The sequence below is a fragment of the Typopeltis vanoorti genome, chromosome 2 (genome assembly GCF_054136105.1).
Source record: "Typopeltis vanoorti isolate ZY-2024b chromosome 2, IOZ_Tvanoo_1.0, whole genome shotgun sequence".
Classification (NCBI taxonomy): Eukaryota; Metazoa; Arthropoda; class Arachnida; order Uropygi; family Thelyphonidae; genus Typopeltis; species Typopeltis vanoorti.
The window spans coordinates 37,395,472-37,416,263 of record NC_143550.1 but is presented as its reverse complement, the minus strand read 5'-3'; the positions used below and the strand labels follow the sequence as shown (position 1 = coordinate 37,416,263).

The 20,792-nt window shown below is 37.3% G+C and overlaps 1 protein-coding gene across 1 annotated transcript; it reads left to right on the top strand.

Annotated features, from left to right (window-relative positions):
* Nucleotides 1–4,903: 4,903 nt before the first annotated feature.
* LOC150108929 (TOG array regulator of axonemal microtubules protein 1-like) lies at nt 4,904–20,290 on the top strand. Its single transcript, XM_090401302.1, has 5 exons — nt 4,904–6,757; nt 16,363–16,493; nt 17,062–17,217; nt 19,059–19,251; nt 20,135–20,290. Exons 1-5 carry the CDS (start codon nt 4,904–4,906, stop codon nt 20,288–20,290), a joined length of 2,490 nt encoding a protein of 829 aa, XP_090257428.1.
* Nucleotides 20,291–20,792: the final 502 nt, after the last annotated feature.

Sequence of the window (20,792 nt, the reverse complement as noted above, 5' to 3'; positions counted from 1 at the left end):
CCCCAATAAATGAGGTACCATTCATTACAAAGATACAGCAAACACTCCACAATGATAGGTCAATTACAGACGTTAGCAATATCGTTCACTTACTACGGACTGGTAAAATTTATTTTCACAACATCCCCAATCTCCTATTTTTCCATTCTTTTACATTTCCGTATTGCATCTCATTCATTCTACGCAACGCGCTTTCAGATTCATTTGAGACTATTGCTTTTTTTTCTGTCCAATTTAATAAATGCCTCGAGGTTTATTTTTGTGTCATAATTTCAGTCTTATTCTAGAGAAATGTTCTTATTTTTTACTCATCTCTTTTCACACATTTCACTCTTCGCTATTTGTGTTTTTTATGCCCTAAAAGTATCACATTTATAATTTTCTTGGTTATGCTTATTATGGGCAGCCTTATGTAACACTACATTGAAATGTTTTTCCCATTACCCTTTTGTTGTTGCTGTCAGCAAAGCTTGCTTGCTTCAGGGTATGTGAAAGAATACAATTATACAGGAATGGCCAAATTCATAAGAAAATATGGGATTTATTGTAGGTCATGTATTCTTTGCCATTAACAGACTGCGACATAGATGTTTATACGACTCTTTGGATGGTAGATGATATGAATCTCAAATCACCTGCATTTTACAGAATTTATAAAAGGCTATTAGACGTGTGTGTGCCATATTTCTGAACTATGCATTATAATACTGTTTGTTCCCAATAACTGCCATATATTAATTTTCCGATATATTTCCTAATTTCTTGTAGAGCGTCACCATGGTTTTAGGTAAAGGCCTATTCACTTAAACCATTCTGCTCATGGGGAAATAACTTCTATAAAAAAAAAAACAGCCGCCTAATATAAAAGGTTTCTTCAAATAAAGGCTTCCCGAGTTTATTTGGAAAAAGCCAGTTGCGTTGTTGTGTGGACCAAAAGCCATTTGCTGAAGTGGGTATATGTGAGCACGCAGGTATTTCGGGCATTATTTCAGTCGGATAACAGTTAAGCCCGTACTGAGAGCCATCACAAATGCTACTGACATTCGACTCGGAAAGCCTAGAAAGTAAAGAACAGAGAGAGATCTTTAGAAAACCGTGAACTGCCATATATATCCCATAGTAATGAGAGTTGTCTCAAATAAAAGCATTTTCGGGTTCAAAATATCAATGTGAATAGGGCTTTCTCGCAAATGAAAATAGTAAAATTGAATTTTGGGAACGAGAAACTCACTTAACTACATTTCATCAGTTTGCTATTTTAGGATATTTCTCTACGTTAAAACGGATAGAAGCAATCGAACCATGATCATCGCAACGAAAATGTCTGGGTAGAATTCGGTAATAATAACAGCTCGTGTGCATGTGTATGGATACAACGTTTGTTGTGAAGGGTATTAACATGTTTGTATGTGTTGCGACTCTGGAAATACAAGAGTTACCGAGTTTTTTACTTTGTATTGCAATACTTCCTAAAATTATAGTAAGAAAATAAATACCGAACAAACTATAAAGCCGGAAGTTTTACGCTGTCTTGATCCCACTATCTACAAGTACTTCGATCCGTCTAAAATGAAACATTCGGATCTTTAGAAGTAAAAAACCTTCGATACGGTCTTCATTTTCGGGAGACGTATCTTCCACAGAGGAAGTGGGTCATGTGCTTTCACCTACACTTTTCTTCCTATCCATCGATGATCTCGCATTTACATCCAATTTGTTTCATAGATTTTGCTAGTGATCGTTCCCTTCTTCAATCGCACACGTTTGTTGATCTTATAACTCAATCTTCAACATCTTTTTGTAACCAACGACTTAAACACCGATCTCCTTGCCATTCTCAAGTAAGATGAGAACAATCTAGTGAATTTTAATGCTACCAAAACCCAACCCTGTCTCAGTTCTCGAAAGAAATGTCATCCTTCACTTTCCCCTTACTTTTAATAACGTTCCGATTGCCAACCGTGGATGGATTTTCTCTTCTTGAGTTGACTTTCACATCCAGCTTATCTTGGCACAAACACATCACGTCCATAAACCTTCGATGGAACCTTAAAAAAACTTTGGTATTCTTTTTCGTTCTAAGCAACACTCTTCCTTCAACCCCCCTTTCTTCCCACACACTAGAAGGGTTGACACAAAAAAATGATAATCAGAAAGAATGCACTGCACGTTCCATTTCCAGTTTGCTTGTCTAAGCTCCAATCTGCTATGTGAAGCGCAACCACTTTGGACGAATCAGTAAGCAATTATAAAAAAACCTTCCGATGCATTGAAAGAGTTCTTCATCCAGCAAAAACAGACTAATCAGAAAAACGCTCAAGCCCATAGCTTGATTTTGTCAGTTAATTTTAAGTAAACAAAGCAAATAACCAATCGTGGTTTCGGTTTGATTTTGTTCAACAGTACTATCTTTTATGACCGTTTGTGCGAGAAGAGTGATAATAAAAATGTCTATTCATTAGTGTAAAAAGCTATCCAGAGAAGTAATATTCAGATAGTGGCACATACGCAAATATAGACTCTGGAAGCTAAAGAAAATCTCAACGCATCAGCAGGAACATATTGGTCAATTAAAAACGACCTTAGAAGTTCTATGTTCTCCAGAATTGAGTGAATTAAATTTTTCCTTTTCCCTAAATTCAGAATTTATCTTGAATAATGAGACCACGGTGAGCTTATTCAATCGATAATTAACTTTCCCTCGTTTATCCAGCAGCTGTTTTCATTAATTTAGGTTTCATTAATTATTCTAAGAAGGTTTTAGAGTTTTCTAAGGTGCACTTTCTGATTTGCAGTAAATGTCCCTACAAAAGAAGATTTAATTTTCCCTTGTTTCAGAAATATGGAAGTTTATGTAAGAATCCCACCATAAAACGAATATGCTGATCTCCAAAGTACACAAAGAAATGAGCACATTCAGTGAAAAATTTAAAATAATAAATACATTTTACAGCCAGATTAATGTAGCGTGGAACTCAGACGGGAAAAAAAAATCACAGGGCTATTAGATGTTAATAACCTGGTATTTAATTTGACAATTAAGAGGTCGTTATGAGTTTGTGATACCATAAGTTTCAGCAAGACTCATGAGAAGATTTAATGAGCTGCTGAGCTGAGCATTTTATCGCTTCTTTAAATGCTCAAAGAGCACACAGTGAAGATTACATATTCCCATAGCTTTTAAACTACCCACTTTGTAAGAATTATGTAGGAAATGAGCGCCACTATTCTTACAGTAGAAAGTTAAGTAAATTCCCCTGCTGACCAGAGAGAGAGAGTACAGTATCTTCCATGGAAGGAGAGAATAAGAAAACAATAAATTCATCTTTCTTTGACCAAATCATCTAATATTTAAGGCATAACATGTTTTTAACTTCGACTCAAAATCCAATGAATTGATTACTTAATCTTGAACGATATATAAAAGGCTATCAACCAGTAAATATGACTTCACGTACGAGATTTTCAGCCCAATTTTTATTCCAATAAATATCACCGTCAAGTTGACAGTATTACTATCTCTCTATACTATAAAAATGTTAATGCCTGCAAAACATTACTAAATTACATAATAATGTAATTTAGTAATGATTAATAATGTATCATATATGGCAAAATAGACTAACCACATATAGTTTAGGGAAAATATACAATATAAATACAGCACAGACGATTTTGCTGTGAGTATCCATCCCAGAACTCATTCACCATCGGCTGTATCTATAGGTCCCTACAAGAAATCATGACTTGCATCACTTTGTTCATTCTTTCTTAGAAAAATAGGGATAATATCTCGCACAAATGACTCCAGAACTGAATTATATAAGCAATTCCCAAGGACATCTGAAGCTCTTTGCTTTCATCGTGTAATTCCAATTACTAATCTATATCAATAGTGAACTTCCTTGTCATAGAACTGCTCGCTATACTTTAATGATTCTCATTTTATTACATGGTTTCAACGTTTAGTAAAGATATATTTCTTATAGAGACAAATCCTCCTTTTTGTCAACAGTGTTCCGAAGTCCAGTAATGTGCATAACTTTTCTACGACACTACGTTTACTATCGTAGATGGACTAAGGTTAGATAATCCTGAAATCATGCCCTACCGACCAAGAATAATACTTTTACAAGTCGCCAATAAGAAGTTGGTAGTCTTATGCGAGACGAAATTCATCTGTCATCTAAAGACTCACAAACATCTATGCCCCAAGGCGAGAATCGAACCCACAGCTCATTTTTGGAACAGCAGCGACGGTATTCGCTTGGCCAACCAGGCAAACAAGATTCAAAACCGATCCATGTCATGTTCTTGAAACAAGACTTAATATCCTTAAGGCAGATCTTTTAAAGACCCCCATAAAAATCCAATGGCTGCATATTAAGTAGTCTTAATTTTTTAGTGGAAAACATGCATTGTCATTGATGGAACTTTTAGTTCAAGATATATCCATTTCTTTTTACTGTTTATTTCATTAACCGCTTCATGAAAACAGCTAGAATAAATTCGTGTAAATATCATTTCAAAACACAAGTGATAATAAAATTAATAGAAATATGAATTAAAACGAGGTAGCAATTTATATAGAAATGAATAATAGTTAATTTCTTTCACTGCATTTCGCAGTATTGTTGAAACAGTCACTCATAACAGCATAGCATATCGCGTGTCTCGTGATTGTATTTTTTGCATATTATGCAAGTATTCTACTATTTGAAATAAAGTGTGTACTTTAACTCTTCTTTTCTTGAAGCATTTCGAATGCAGCTATTTTACAAAGCCAAGTAAGTTCCACATCAGGTTTTAAAAAATGTAATTTTTGCTAAAAGCATGCGATTTTAACTGGCTGAAGTGTCTCCTTATATTTAAAATAAACGTATCGTTTGCTTAATGAACGAATATGACAAATCCAGAATGCAACAGGGAAGAAAATTCTTCTCAACAACCGTGGATTAAGCCTAATGATGGGAAATGGTCTTTACTTTACAAGTTGAGAAGCTTAGTGGCTTGCAATGTAAATTCTGGGTTGTTGAATTTCCAAACCCCTCATAGACAGTGGGCTTTAAATGTAGCGGGTGAACTATTAGACAATGAAAACACAGATATTCGACTAGAATGCTTAAAAACCATCACTGTATTAATATCTCAGATGAGCTGTGACGTAGATGGTTTTGTACATCCACTGATGCCTAAAATTTTGGCCAATATAGGGAATGCAAAAAAGCAACTAAGACGAGTTACACTAGATTTTCTATATCTTTATCTTCAGACGACCAATAACTTGCAAAATTTCTTAAGATATTACATTCAATGGGGTACTGAAAGCGAGAATGCAGACACACGATGTTTTATTATAATGTGTGTGGCGATACTTTTTGACCATGATTTTTGCCAAGAAAATTTAGCGTTATTGCTTAGATCTCTGGCAAAAAAAATGTTGCATGTTAAGACTCTGATATTTCATTTGGCATATTTTGCTCTTAATTCGCTTCATGAAATTCTAGGCGACACCATCTTTTATGAATCGTTAAATAGTGTATCTAGTCACTCATTAAACGTCTATAAAAATATCACTAAATCTAATTCCGAACAGGCCAAGTATGTGATATCAGGACGTGGCGATTACAGTCCGACTACAACCGATGAAGACCGAATGGAATTGGGTTTCGGGATAATAGACATGCACATTCTCGAAAAAATTAAAGACGATAATTGGATGACCCGTAAAGAAGGGGTTGATCACATTGAACATGTTATTAAAACTATGTGTGATTTATCAGCGTTTATACCACATCTTAAAAGTTTTTTATCCCTTCTGATAAATTTCTTAAGTGATCCTAGCTTGCAAATAAGATTATCTCTCATTGGACTTATTGAGACCCTTGCCAAAAAAATCGGATTCCTTCTTTCGGTAAACTTGAGACCTATGATACTTTCTCTGGCCAAAAATCTTGGCAAAAAACAAATAATTTTACGCAACAAGACAGCAGGATTAATACATTTGTTGATGAGTGAACTTCATCCTATGCTGATACTGAAAATTTTGATAATTCGTAGGAACAGTCACAACTCTACCCTAAGGGAAGAGATTATCAACCGAGTTACTGCTGCCCTTTTGTCTTTCCCAAGCTATAGTTTTCAATTAACGTACCTTTGTCGCTCCGCAGTCTCGGCACTTGCAGATTTAACTCCTGGTGTAAGGCATGCAGCCATAGAATGTCTTGTGGTTTTATCACATCTTATGCAGAAGCCCCAGAGGAACCCCATTCGGTCAGTTGTCGCCGAAATGTTTCTGCCTTGTGATATAGATGTCGACGGTCTCATCAGTGTCATTGACTCACGAGTAGTCCGTAATATCTTACCGACTTGCAACGAAGACGGAGCTATTCACTATGCCAGCGTCCTTCCGACCAACTTCTTTATAACCAGTAAAAGAATGCGTTCCCCTTGGAAAGACAACAGAGATGTTCCACTGGGGAGCACCTCACCTAGTGGCCTTACGAAGTGCAAAGTATCTGTTCAAGGCACACCTCCCAGTTGCGCAACACAAGGTAATGCAAGTCCGATAGGTTGCCAATCTCCACTTGGAGGATGGAAAGTGCAGGTGGAATTCAATCCAGCAGCACATGAGGTCACCATTGACAGCAAAGACTCTTCTGGTACTGCTGAAACAAAAAGGAATTTATCGTGCAGCAGTGATGCCAGTCAAGGCGAAGGTGGCAGCCATAACGGGAGTTTCAGTAAGCTTGACAAGGTGAGTTGAAAAATTTTGGTGAGTTTACCGATTCAATAAATGTAGTAATTTTAGCGTAATTATATGTAATTATTTTAGTTCAAGTATTCTACAATTACTGTATTGTTCCGAAATTTCGAGAAGGTAATTTGTGTGTGGGAAGGAAGGATCGTTATTACTGCCTCCGAGTTATATTTACATTCAAGTACTGATTTTTAAAAAAAAATTAAAGTTGGGTTTGCTAAATAGATCTATTTAGATTTAACAAATCGAATTTCCTCTGAATTATATTTACATTATTCAGGTAGCTGTCATGTAGCAATCCTACAACAAAGTAACGAAGTCTATGGGAAGAGTATTATATCTACTCTGAATACATGCTTCTGTAACTTCACATGTTTTTGCAGGAAGCAAACCAGCGTTTCCGGAAGGAGAAACTGTATGATGTGTTTATGATATCGGCTCATCAGTAGTCAATAAAGAGCACTGGGATCCAGGTCTTTCCAACCACAGGAGATCCCGTGTACGAACCACGCTACACAAGTGCACAACGATCTGTGTTATTGTGACAACATTGGTTAATATATATATTGTACACCATGGATTCAGACATGCATTTACACTGGCTGATAGTCGCATTATAATAATTATGATATCTCAAATAATGACTCGCTTGATAGATATCTTCCTGACATGCTCGTCTTGTTCCGGTCAATTTAAAAAAAAAAATTATGACGGGAAAATCTAACCTTCTGAGTCTGCACCTTAGCCGTCCGTCTAACTTGTGTGTTAAACAACCAATAAAGACACTTCGGAACGTTTCTTTTTATAGTTTGAAGCACATTAAGTATACTGTGTTTAAAATAGATCTTCGTACGAATTTTATCACATCAAAGTAATCGGTGTGTGTGCGAAACAGTAAATCTTGTCATGCACATAAGTGAAGAGACTGTTAGGGCATAAATAACCGCATAAAAAAAAAGAAAGAAATTCACCAGAGAACACTCCAGTATTGTGGTCAACATCAAAAATACTTTTCATAAGAAAATCAAAATTGCCCATCATAAACGTGGTAAAGGAAGTGTCAGAACAGCGGCTAACCTTTGAATCGATAACATTGCTAGGTGTTAAAGGTTTCAATGCGTGACATAAGAGCGATTTGGGATGAAAGAAAGAAAGAAAGCTCCATGATTGATGACTTCATAAAGAAGAGAACATTAGACCTTTCTCTCATCTTTCTTTCAACCAGTGGTGGAGTTATGTTTCAAACCTCAACCGTTACCTGTTGTTACAGCTGAAACAACAGGCAACCAAATCATTGAAAAAATGCGAACTACAACCCCCCTCCCCACATATATTCTTCATCAACACACCCAACACTTATCTCACTGCACAGGCTGCATAAATATTTGCGACCCACAGGCAATTCATTGGGGCTTGTCAACAGATTTCGTACAGTCCGGGTTCAGAAGTCTTACGCTAACATTTTGATAACTACCCTCCTTCCCTCCCTTTCGAATTTTGTGCTCGCGTGCTAGACGTTCTGCTCTGGCCACGTCTGAAAAGCATGACCACCTCGTAAAAGTGGAGTGAACCAAGACGAGACTCGCATCACAGAACATTGAACTAAAACGATTCAGTGGTCGAATTGACTGCAATGATTAACGCCACGTGCGGCATCCACGAATAAAGAAGATAAATTATAAGATGTCAAAAATTATTTTAAGAAATAGCCATTCTAATTTCACGTTCGTGCTCGTTTCTTTTGCATTAGAATTTTGAAATGTGTACAGCATTTTCTCTGTTAAGCAGTAACAATTATTGCATTTTGTCTCCATATTCTGTATATATTTACCTTTAATGTTTGAGTTGGTTACTGCACAGAGAAAAAGATGCTTATATTGAAGAGATCGCCTCCAATCTCTCTCGTACAATATGAATCTTATAGTCATTAATCACCAAAGAGAGCAGATTAGGTGCGCTCAGGAATACATAATTAGGGGGACTTTGTTTTGAAGACCAAACATTGGACTTTTTTTTCCAATCCATTTCAAGGCCTGCAAATGTACAGGACAACGGCCTCACACTGGCAACGAACTTCATCTATTACAAAAATATTCATAAAACACCCGTATCTACAGGGATCTGAATCCAGAGCTTGCTAGTTGGAGGGTATATATGCTAATAACATGGCCGATGAGGCTGACACTTACTTTATATTCCTATTTTAAGATCTCAGATCAAGAGTTTGATATTTTAGACCTAACTCAGGTGCTATGCAAGTAATGTAAGTGGACATCTAAGAGGTCCCCATCCCTTAGTACTACTGCTCCTCACATCCCCACATTCAGGGTGTGAGTGCGCTATGTTTCTAGTATGAAAAGTCTCAAGTTATCCAGGAGAAAAAAAATATCCTACTATCTCAAGTATGAGACAAGAAAATTCACCTCCGGTTGCAAGTTAAAATCAGGTCACGCGAATGGGGATGCTGATCACTACGTGGGAATTTATTTCCATTAAATCCAAATAATACGAACACAACATTTTAGTGCCTCTTTCTTCTGCTCGCTATGCAGTACGAGATGTAGTTCAAAGACGTAGTACTTGAGTACAAGTTTTAAAGAATTAGCAGAAGTAGTTTAGTTTTCTTCCAAGTAAGCCACTTTTTTTTTTTTTTTGCAGCAAAGCACTTCGCCCATTCGTTTTTGCCGCTGTCGGAAACATTGATCGAAGGACATTTTTTGGGATATTCAAAAATGTCTTTGTCGAATTTTGTTTAATGATCTTAACATCATCGTGTCTGTCGTTTTTTCGAAAATGGAGAACTTCGGAAACCAACAAAAAACTTCGCACAGAAAACTAGATGGAACAATTACGAGGGTTGCAGTGATTGTGGTTTTTCCGTTTTGGGATGAAGGAGCCTTTAAAATCCGATCTTCGGTTAAAACTGAGCGCCACTAACTTAAAGGAAATTACAACCTCTTGTGCATCTGTCTAGTATGGTTTCAATGGCTACCGCAGTTCGTATCGTCTTTATAATTATAGCCATTAAAGACTGCGAGCTATTTTTTCCCCTATAGTTTCATCATTTCTCTACTCCCAAATACATCCAAAGTGTAGGAGGGGGATTGAAAGGAAACTATTTCCGATTGAAATTTTTGTCTTCTTTAAATCTACGGAACTAATCAAAGACTCTTGAGAACCCTTCCGAACAGCATCTCCATACGTTTCTTTTCCAGAATCTCTTATTCTTTACTAGCGGTTCTGTCAATTTTAAAATAAAAGATAATACATGCTGCTCTGTTCATCCAGGTATCTTAAAAAAAAAAAAAAAAAAAAGGCCCGAACCAAAATACCTTCGTCATCACGGGCTACTATATTAGATTATAACAAGTGACACCAGCTTGCGAAATATACATCTAATTCGGATACAATTTCGACAGATACTTCAGGTGTAAGATGATCTTATCTCCCAGTGTGAGTCCACCATCGCCTGCCTTATTTACAATCGTACGTGGGTGGGTGGGCACGTAATCCAAAACAGAAAGTTCTGTTGGAACTTTTTGAAATATTTTTAGTGAAGTTGAACGGGTCGTGCTGTAAACTACCCAACAGATGGTGGGAGTGAAATGACACACCAACATTAATATATCAATAAAATACTCTTCCGGGATATTTATATGGAGTTGAAAGAATGCCAATTAGTGCATTGAAACTCGGAGTGATTGAAAGAAAAGACTTGAAAATAAGTTCACGTGTGTTTCACATGAAAAGATTTGTTAACTTGGACAGTATTTATATTAGACTAGGGGGGGGTCTACGGCGCCCAACCCCCGGAGTTCCGGACTGGTAGGCCTGTTCTCCTTGAATTCTGGTGACTCGAATTTTGAAGACTCGACACTCAGGGTAGCCCCTGAGTTTCAAGACGTTTCAAAAAACGTGACATAAAAGGGCTTATCATTTTATATATATATATATATATATATATATATATATATATATATAGGGTAGATTAAAGTCTACAAATTATATTACATAGTCTAGCAACCAAATAAAAAATGGAAACAGGCAATTCCAGGTATCAGAGAAGTTGATGGCATATCTTTTTACATATAAAACTTATTTAACTTGAACAGTATAAAAATGTTAAGGAAGCTTTGGTTTAATACGTAGTTCCCTACAATAATATAATACAATAAAGATGGAATTTATTGAAAAAATAATGCTATAGTGACATCAGCACCGCCTACCTTTGTAGGCTGATGATATCAGTATACATGATTAAGGGTGATGGTTTTCGTTGGGGTTGAGGTACATTCGAAGAGAGTCGTTTAGGAATAAGATTTTAAAATGATGTAAATCATAAAAGAAAATGATAAAAATATTAAAATTAAATTAAAACTCGGAATCAAAATAAAACTATTGTGGCAATGATAAGCAGAGGTCAGGCATCCAATGATTTGTTGAAACCGAAAACTGCATTTCTAATATGGTCCAGAAAGATGGTGAAGGTGTCCCCGCCCGTACTTTCTTTCCACGAAATAACGACCTCGGTCGAACATTTGCAGGAATTACAAGTAACGCAGGAAAGCGACGAAAGAGGAGGTGGGAAGCCAGTTATAGGAGTTCGCAACCCGTAATGGTACCGTAGCGGCTGTTTAGATAAAGTGTTATCACCTCTGTGTGCACGTGATTACGGGCAAAATTCCACAAGTAATAACACGGGAATCGTGGGAGTGAAGAAAAAAAAAAGTTAGATGCCCGAGCACCTATTCGTATCTTCATTGCACTGCCTACCAGCACCAAGTTAGCAAATATCTGTTCCAGGAGTCTAATAGCGTTCAAATGATTTTTACCCTTCATTCTATTTCCCTCCCTGCTATATATTTTTATTTCTCCCTTTGAACATAATTCTTTGTAATGGTATAGTATTTGTTTCTTTGTGTGTGTGTGTGTGTGTGTGTGTGTGTGTGTGTGTGTGTGTGTGTGTGTGTGTGTGTGTGTGTGTGGTTTTCAAAATAAAATTAACAAAAAAACCCGATAATTATTTATTCTGTGTGTGTGTTTTACTTTATGAGTTTACCAAAATATGGTGCTGCCATCTAGTATAAAAGCAGAGAAACTCTGGATCATTTTTATTTTTCAGTATTTTTATTACTATTTTTTATATTTTTTACTAATGTTTGTTAATATATTCTTAACAGAATCAATTTTGGATTAAATTTCTTATCGTAATTTAAAATATGTTTTAGCCTGTAATTTTCCCATTTCCAAAATATACGACAAACGGAAACTTGAAAAAATAAAAAAAGAAACTCGAAAAATAAAAAATAAAATAATAATTATTTAAAAATAGATAAAATTAAACAAACAAAAAAAAAATAAATAAATAAAGCCCTTGAAGAGTTTTAAGATTATATATATATTTTTAAATGAACTGCGTTCTATTTCAAAACGAGAAAAATACACACACACACAAAAAAAAAAAAAAAAAAAAACCGAATCGACAACTACCAGTTATCTGGAAGGGTTAGATTTTAATATCATGCCAGGGTAGTTTTTTCGGTTAATAATAATTGTGAACACTAAAATATTAACTACGTAATCTGAGAAACCTGACGTTCTCTTTTAAGCGAGGTTTTCTTTCCGGATTGGAAGGGAAGGATATCAGTGTTAATTAAACTTGCGTACAATTATCCCTGTTTATTTAATAATGGTTCGGTAGATGTTACGTCATCGTGTGAAAGGTCTACAGTTTAGTTATTTTTTAACAAATTGTTTCTCACAGAAAGTCTGGGTTTTCATCTTGCAAACCTGGCAAACATGCCACAGAACACACTGGCCTCATGGCTCTTAATTGCTCCTGCCAATATTGCGACCGAACCAAAGTGTGTCTTAAACAGAACTGAGGTATGGGAAAATCACTTCCTGCTGAATTATCGAACGTTTCTGTAAGATTATTACCAATTATTTGCCAAAAAAAAAAACAAAGGGTGAAAGTTTATCGTTTTCCTTAAAAGAAAAATAAACTTCACACCAATACCTTTTTTGTGCTAAAGAAAGTTAACCTCAATTCTTATGTAGATGTTGCTTTTGGATTCACAACAGAGCTGTATTTCCTGATCTAAATTTTACTGTACAAAATTACAATTGCGCTAACTGCTTTTGCATAGTCAATCAGTATTAGTAGGTACTTATAAGGGAAAGTAGGGCTCAACTTAAAGGAGGAAATAGGGAATTAGAAGCACAGCAGGATGGTCACTTTTAGATGAATAAAAACTCCAGGAATGTAATTTCATCTTAAAAATATCAGGTTGACTAGCCTGTGGTTAGTGTGTTCACTCTCCAACCCATTTTTAGGTGGAAGACAAATATTATCGTCCCGTATGAGAAAACCACCTTTCTTAATGGAGGCCTGAAGTGGCTCGGAAAAGTTCAAAGTTTGGTCAGGGTGTCCGGACTATGTATAAAAATCAATAACATGAAAAAGTACGAAAAAAATACATATAATTTATAAAAATAAAAAAAAAGAGAACCCTTAGTCCACTCACGGTACTTACAACTTTTCGTGAGTGGGAGTCACATAAAAATTTTATTTTTATGTGATCGGAAAAATTATTTTATTTAAAAAAATTTATATAAAATAATTTTGTTTAAGAGCTGCATTTCAAAAATCTTCTAGATCGCAATAATCAAACTATCTCCATTTTTTTTTACTTGAAAAACAAAGTATTGAGGTACCCTGTAGGAAATTTATTATTTCTGACTTTTAGAATCGAAAGGGTTAATTCAACAACCCCTCTCCCCCAACCCCTTAAACAGAATGCCGTGCAAAAACCACTGATTCTAAGAACAATAAATTACGACTGGAATTCCCCCTGGTCTCTTTTTCCTCGCCTATGCCTACACCTTTTGATCATAAAATGCTTTATTTTTTTGGCCACCGCGTCTTTAGATACTTGAAAACCATTAACTAATGGATCCGAGACACGTTTCAAAACGTTATGTAACCCAGAATGCACGTGGCATAATAATGTTGGTAACGGAACGAGTATTACGACGCCGTCAAAGAATGGTGACATTCGATCCGAACCATTAGATACACACATGCATGAGATATGATAAACAAAAGCGAGCAACAACAAAAAGAATGAATAAATAAATAAATAAATTGGTAGCTCGCGTATGATACACTATCTGATCAAAAATATACGGCACCCCTTCGTAGTAGCGGTTTTACAATCTTCATAGAGAAAGGTGATTAGGCAATAAAACAGGCGTCAATGAAGAATTCAGTGACTTTCGACGTGTCGCTACCCAAGGATGCAAATTTTGCAACAACTGAGTTCGGCAAATTTCTACCCTGCCGTAGCAGTTCAATAACTGTAATTGTGAGATTATTGCGAAGCGCAAATGCCCAGGAGCAACAATCATCAGCGCAATCGTGACCCGGTAGGCCACATAAAATCGCGGAGCAGAATTGCCTCGTGGTGAAGAATCGCCTGTTCTTGGGCGAAACGATCGCTACCTGGTTCCGAAATGCCTCTGCAAGCAAGGTTCAGCACCACAACTGTTCGTCGGAAGCTGAAGAACATGGGGTTTCCATGGCTGTGCAGCAGCGGCCCAAAAGTCTAACGTCATCAAGGGCAACGCCAAGTGTCGGGTGAAGTGAGGTAACACTCACCGCTGTTGGATTCTTGAGCAGAGAAAAAAACGCGTTCTTGGAAAGATGAATCTTGCAGTCCGACGGACGAATCTGGGATTAGCGGATGCCAGGAAACTGCTACCAACTCCAAAGTATTGCGCCAGCTATGAAGTTTAGTGGAAGAAGGGTAATAGCCTGGGGCTCCCCTCCTTTCAATGATAGGGAATCATAAAGCTGCGGTCTATAATAATATTCTTGACGATTCTGTGCTCTTCCAACATTGTGGCAACAGCATGACATTGCCACGCCTCCATGGTTTGGCGAGATGGGTGTCGAAGAACTTGAGTGGTCTGCACAGATCTCTGATCTCAACTCTAACGAACACCCGTTAGATGAACGCCGATGGCTCGCGGAATTCTCTCGACATCAGTGACCAACCCTATCCATACTCGTCTGAAAGAATGGAAGAGAATTACCTCAGGTACGTACCAAAATCTAGTGGAAGACCAAAGACTGTTATAGCAGCAGAGGGTGGACCAACTTCATATTAAAGCCTTTCATATTAGAGTGAGACTTGGAATGAGAAGGCGTGCTGATAATTTCGATCAGTAGTGTACATGATGTATGTGCACGCATTCTCAATTATATCATTTTCATATCATTACCTTGATGAAAATTCGAACTGATCAACTAAAGACGTGTTTATATCGAGAACTACCCCTTTTCTATATCTGAAGAAAAACGAGAGTAATGGGGTTTTCCATACAAAAGGGGACTGTTACATTAAAAATAAGATTGTGACAAAAGCTTACAGTCAGTATAGACGAAGACCTTCGGTGGAAAAAACCTGGGTTCGATTCCCGTCAGTGACGTGAGGAACCTTTATCTGGTCTCTTTCGACTAAAGGTGAATTGAGTTTTTTTTTCACCTGGAAACTCGGGTTTTTCTTCCCCCAGGACAGGAAAACTGGTCCCGTGAACACACATGGATTACAGTCATGAATAATATGTCCCAGCCATATGACGGTCCTGAGCCCAGATAAAATTGGGGGGAGGGGGGGGGGGGGCAATGGGTGAACTACCCTGTAAAAAATACTTTGTGGGCAATGCCTACAAAGTCACCTACGGTAGGAAACGGCTGAAAGGGAAAATCAATCAATCGAAAAACAATTCTTAATTTAATAACAGAATGAAATGTTTTTAATTACGAAATATTTGATTATTAAAATTAAATAGAAAAATAAAAGTGGCTGTTTGGATAATTATACTTCCAACTAAGATGAAGTCAGGGTTGCAAATACTCGCAATGAGGTGACTAACTCCCCTTCAGCTGGAAAGCGCTTGAAGATTCATGACGGATTCAAACCTTGATTTCAGAATAAAATTGTCGAATTGGAAATAATAATATGATATTTATTAGAAAAATATATTAAACCAACTGAAACTTTAGTTTCGCTCACTAGATGGCAGCACAAGAGTAAGCCAAATTTGTAGCTGTTATAAAGCATCGATGACAATATCCTTATTTTTTTGTAATGGGTGTTTGCCAATCTGTAGGGAGTGTCCTCAGGGAGGATAAGGCCTGTGTCAAGGAAACGGGAGAGCCGTACTGTCCAAACGACACCTATAACCATCTAATTTGCAACAGGCAGTAGCATGTATATTGTTGGTCATGATACAATGCACTTTAAATGCAGCACCTTGAAATTGAAAGAATGTACAAAGCGGGAAATTTTCGAAATTTTATTCAGTATAAATTAGTTTTATAATTCAGACAACGATAAAATGACGTTAATTTGTAATTTTGAACATAATTACATTATGTTCATTTTGAATATAACTACCGACAACTGCGATTTCAGGTGTGTGCATTAGCACACAACTTGGTTCTTTTTTTTTTAAATCACAAATTAGGTGAGTATAACAAACAGATTGCAAAATATAATAAAATAACAGTTTATCTTTTTTTTTTTTTTCGCCAGACATTTACTTTTCCCTGCACAAGCACTCCACAGATATCTCCGGTGAAAAAAGAAAGCAGGAAGAATCCTCTTGAACATAAGCAATCGTCTTTGCCATTTGAATTCTACCACCAAAAAGACGAAGACAACCTGTAAGTGTTATTTGACCTACTTTAAAATATTTGCTTAACTTCAAAGCGCTCTTGAACCGCAAATACATACAGAATACAGACGAAGCCATTAAAATCGAGGGAAGAAGCTTTTCGTATCAGCGGATATAGAAACACCAAGTTCAGTTTAAAACTGCCGACCACCAAATAAATTAAGCTAAAAAAAAATAAAAATAAAAAAAATAGTGCTAAATGGCTGTCGTTGTATCATTCTCATATGTAAAGATGTGCGAATGGATACGCTAGTCTTAAGTGATGAAAGTTACATAAATACGTGATTATTTACCAAATATTAATAAACTAATATTAATTATTCTTGAGTGATTTTTTTTGTTTTAAACCTAATTAAATCGACCGGTAGCCAGTCTCTATCTCACGCCATCGCTGAGGTTGACTGCATTCCTGCTGCGTGTTAAACGAGAAGCAGTGAGCCCCATGCTAATGTTAATGAGTAAATATATAAAAGAAAAATATAAAATTTTTTTTAAATAAAGAGTTTTTTTTTTCCTATATATACTTTGGTAACGGTTTTGTGTTATCCTTCCTCCAGGTTACAAGAACAAAGCGCTGGTGCAGTCCGACGATACGAAGCGACCCTTCCGAATAAATTTGAGGAGTGCATTGAAAATCTTTTGCCATTTCCAAATAACGAAATCATGATTCAAAAAAAGAAAGATTTTTTTGAACTAATCTCTTCCCAAGACTGGTAAGTTTTAACTGAACCGTTACGATTAATATCTTAATTAATCGTAAACAGATGGATTAAGAATTTTTCTTTCTTAATCCATCTGTTCGGCAATTCTATTATTGCAAGATCAGAACCATCAGTGAATAACGGATAAGGCTAACGAATATACTGCACTACGTACGGCAATCATTATTGTCAGTATAGTCTTTGGCTCAGTTTATTAACGCTTTGTAGTCATTTCCGCTTGATAAGACACCTAAAACGACCCTGACGTTAGAATCTTCCACTTTGAGACTCTCATCTAGAATTCTTCCTTTTAGTGTTCAATCGACACTGGAGATCATCGCGTTGATAAGTTTCTCTACTTGCAATGTCGGTATTGTATTACGGTAACAACAGCAAACAGTAGGGAAAAGGTTTGAACCAACAGAAAAGCATGCGAGTAGTGCAATACATAATCTATCGGCTGTTGAAAGTAGATTCATTCCAGAATGTTCTCACGTAGAATGCCCTTTAATTCATGAAACTAATGTCTCTTTCTCACATACAAGCGCATATCTTTTTTGGAATGTCTAAAGCGATCGTGGATGCATTGCCGATTGCCAAATTTGTAGTACTGGAGTACGATTACACCGAGTTACTTTTTAAAAAAACAATTTTAAAGACATACACTATCAAAATAGGAGTGGAAGCCATTAACTACATTTTCAATAGATGAGAATTATTTCAGATATTCACGCTGATATTCCTTTATAAGGACTAAAAAGCATTAGCTTGCAGGTGAAAAAATAAAATCTTTAAAAAAAATAGTGCTAAAGCCTGCAGGTCTTCCTTCTCCTGATCCGCCCATCTCTTTCTCGATCTCCCTGGCGGCCTCCTTGATCGGGGTCGGGCCTCCCACGCTTGTCTCGAAGTCCTTTCGGGGCCCATACGGTACAGGTACCCCAGCCACCGAAGACACCGGGCTCGCAGATCCATCAAGACGTCTGCCGAGTTGTATAAAGCGTGTATGGCAGCATTGGACCGCCTCCTCCAGACTCCGTGTGCCATGACCCCTCCATAGATACGTCGTAGCATCTTGTTCTCGAATACTCTCAGGTGATCGGCTTGTCTCGCCGTGAGAGTCCACGCTTCAGCACCGTAGAGGAGAACAGGCCTGATCAAAGTCTTGTATAGTCCCACCTTTGTAGTCCAAGACAGCAAGCGCGAGGCGAAAAGGGGACGCACCTGATAATAGGCCACATTCGCAGCATTTACCCGACTGTGGACATCAGCCTCAACTTTGTTGTCTTCAGTCACGAAAGAACCCAAGTACCTAAATACCTTCCCCCTCTCAAACTGTGCAGCTCCCTCTGGATCTTGAGCAGCATGGCGACTCATAAAAAGGTATTTTGTCTTCTCGGCATTTATTTTCAGGCCAGCTTCTTCAATAGCAGTAACCAATGCCACCGCGTCGTCCCGTTGATGCGCCACAACGTTCAGGTCGTCAGCGTAGCCAAGAATCCTAACTTGCACCCCGATGTCGACTCCACCTGCCACTTGCTGTGTGTTTCTGATTACTTTTTCCAACACTAGATTGATGAGAATCGGAGAAAGTCCATCAACCTGCTTCACACTGGTCTGTACTTGAAACGGGTTCGAAAGGTCACCTTCTGCTTTCACTCTTACTCTCGAACCAGCTACGCACACCTGCGCAATTTTTCGGAGTTTTCGAGGAATTCCCAGCTCTTCTAACACCTGCCATATTTTTGGGAGTATCATTGAGTCATAGGCTTTAGAAAATATTATTAACTTCCCGGTTACATGAAATTTTTTTTTTCGATTTTTTTATTTATTTTATTTTTTTATAATCCTGATAGGAAAGTGAAGCTGGAAGTCATGACAGATGTGCTGCGCTTGGCAAGATTCCACGTCCACATCCTCCAGGGAAGTCGCCATCAAATCGTGATGTTGCTCATTGAGGAGGTCAAGAGCATGAGGCCGTCGGTTGCCGAAGCTGCCATCATCACCTTGGGACAGATGTTTGTTCAGCTCAAAAGGGATATGGAACCAGTGAGTGAAATATTTCTGTATTGCGTTTTATGATGCCGATAAGATATAGTGAACAGTTTATAAATCTGTAAAGGATAAGAAAGAACAGAATTTTGCGCCTTCATTCCGAATGGATTAAAATGGCCTCATGACCTTGGTCGAAATACGGAAAGAATTTCAATCCGAATCGTACATTAACTAATAATTAAGTTCGTGATAAGGTCAACACGTGAATTTTCAAGAATGGAACGTCTTCCATTTTGATGTGGTGGCCGTAGATCGTGGAAACTATTCGCTCATAACATACATACATAAACGTGTATGGATCCTATATTAAAATGCGTTTTCTTTAGCGTATAAAAATGTCGGGAGTTAATTATTTAATCTACCAGATTAGATTATTGTTTCTTTGGTGAAGATGAAATAATTACCGCTGCAGGGAACGCGATGGGCAGCTTGACAAGGCTGTCGGTAATCACCTGACGCTCCAAGACTTTTCCCGACAGCTAACGCTGACGTTAATTAGCTTTCACCGTACCTGTTCGAGGCATTTTATGATGTAATCAAAGCCGTCGAGGGCAAGGTTTCTGTTTCCTTGTACCTTTTTTAGACACATTTCCAAACAGACTTCTTTTCGTAATCTTTATTCGAGTTTGCGAAGAGGCTGAAGGAGACATTCAAGTTGCTAGAATGTTGTTCGTCAAAGAGAGGGGGGGGGATGAGCGGGAAGAGAAATAAAGTAAAAAAAAAATCGTTTAAATTTAAGCACAACATCCCGAATAACCGCCCTGGATACGCGTGTAGTTGCGCCGAATGAAACATTCGTCAAGTAGAAATGTTACAAACTAATGCATTTGCTATCTCTAAATTAAATCATGTAAAACCCACAGGCATTTATTTCTAGGAGCTATCGGTCGTAGCTGAAGCCCTTCTACAGAAGTCTGGAAGCAAAGCGACCACTTGTATATACAAAGTTGTGGTGAGAGCTCTTTCCAACATCGTAGAAAACGTGCTCCCCCAGAAAGCTGCTCTGGCCATTTTGAACGCTGGATCAAGGTGAGTGCTTCCATTTTCGTGTGCTCGTTTAAAAACTCCAATAGAATAACTTAATATAAACGTTCGGCAATGTATTTTGTTCCCGAAGTCAAACGTACGCTAAACAGTGAATAATGTCTGAAATGAATTCCATTACTTGAACTTTTAAAAGTGAAATTAATAGAATAAGTTCGTTATCGAGAGAAAAGTTGCATCGCATTTTCGAACTTCTTTTAATCCAAATACTCCACGTTATTTTGCCTTTTGTTCGCGCGTATGAAAATCTAATAGAACACACCGCATTTCCCTGCTTTGTCATCCGAGTTTGGATAATTTTATTCGTTCTTTCTTCCTTTTACAAGGTTAATAATGACAACCCGAGTGTACACTGAAAGTTGGCTTGCGTCCAGCCACCTTTCCACAGGTTTCTGTATAGAGGAATTCATGCATCCGATTAAACACTACAAGTTTGCGCTTACTTGACAAATATCAATAATGTTCGTAAATTACACTTCGGAGATGTTTTT

What these genes read in the sequence shown, in the direction of transcription:
- LOC150108929 (XM_090401302.1), top strand. Translation starts at nt 4,904, where the DNA reads ATGACAAATCCAGAATGCAACAGGGAAGAAAATTCTTCTCAACAACCG. An exon ending in GTTTCAGTAAGCTTGACAAG is followed by an intron (nt 6,758 to 16,362) that starts GTGAGTTGAAAA and finishes TTTTTTCGCCAG; the next exon opens with ACATTTACTTTTCCCTGCAC. An exon ending in TCAAAAGGGATATGGAACCA is followed by an intron (nt 19,252 to 20,134) that starts GTGAGTGAAATA and finishes ATTTATTTCTAG; the next exon opens with GAGCTATCGGTCGTAGCTGA.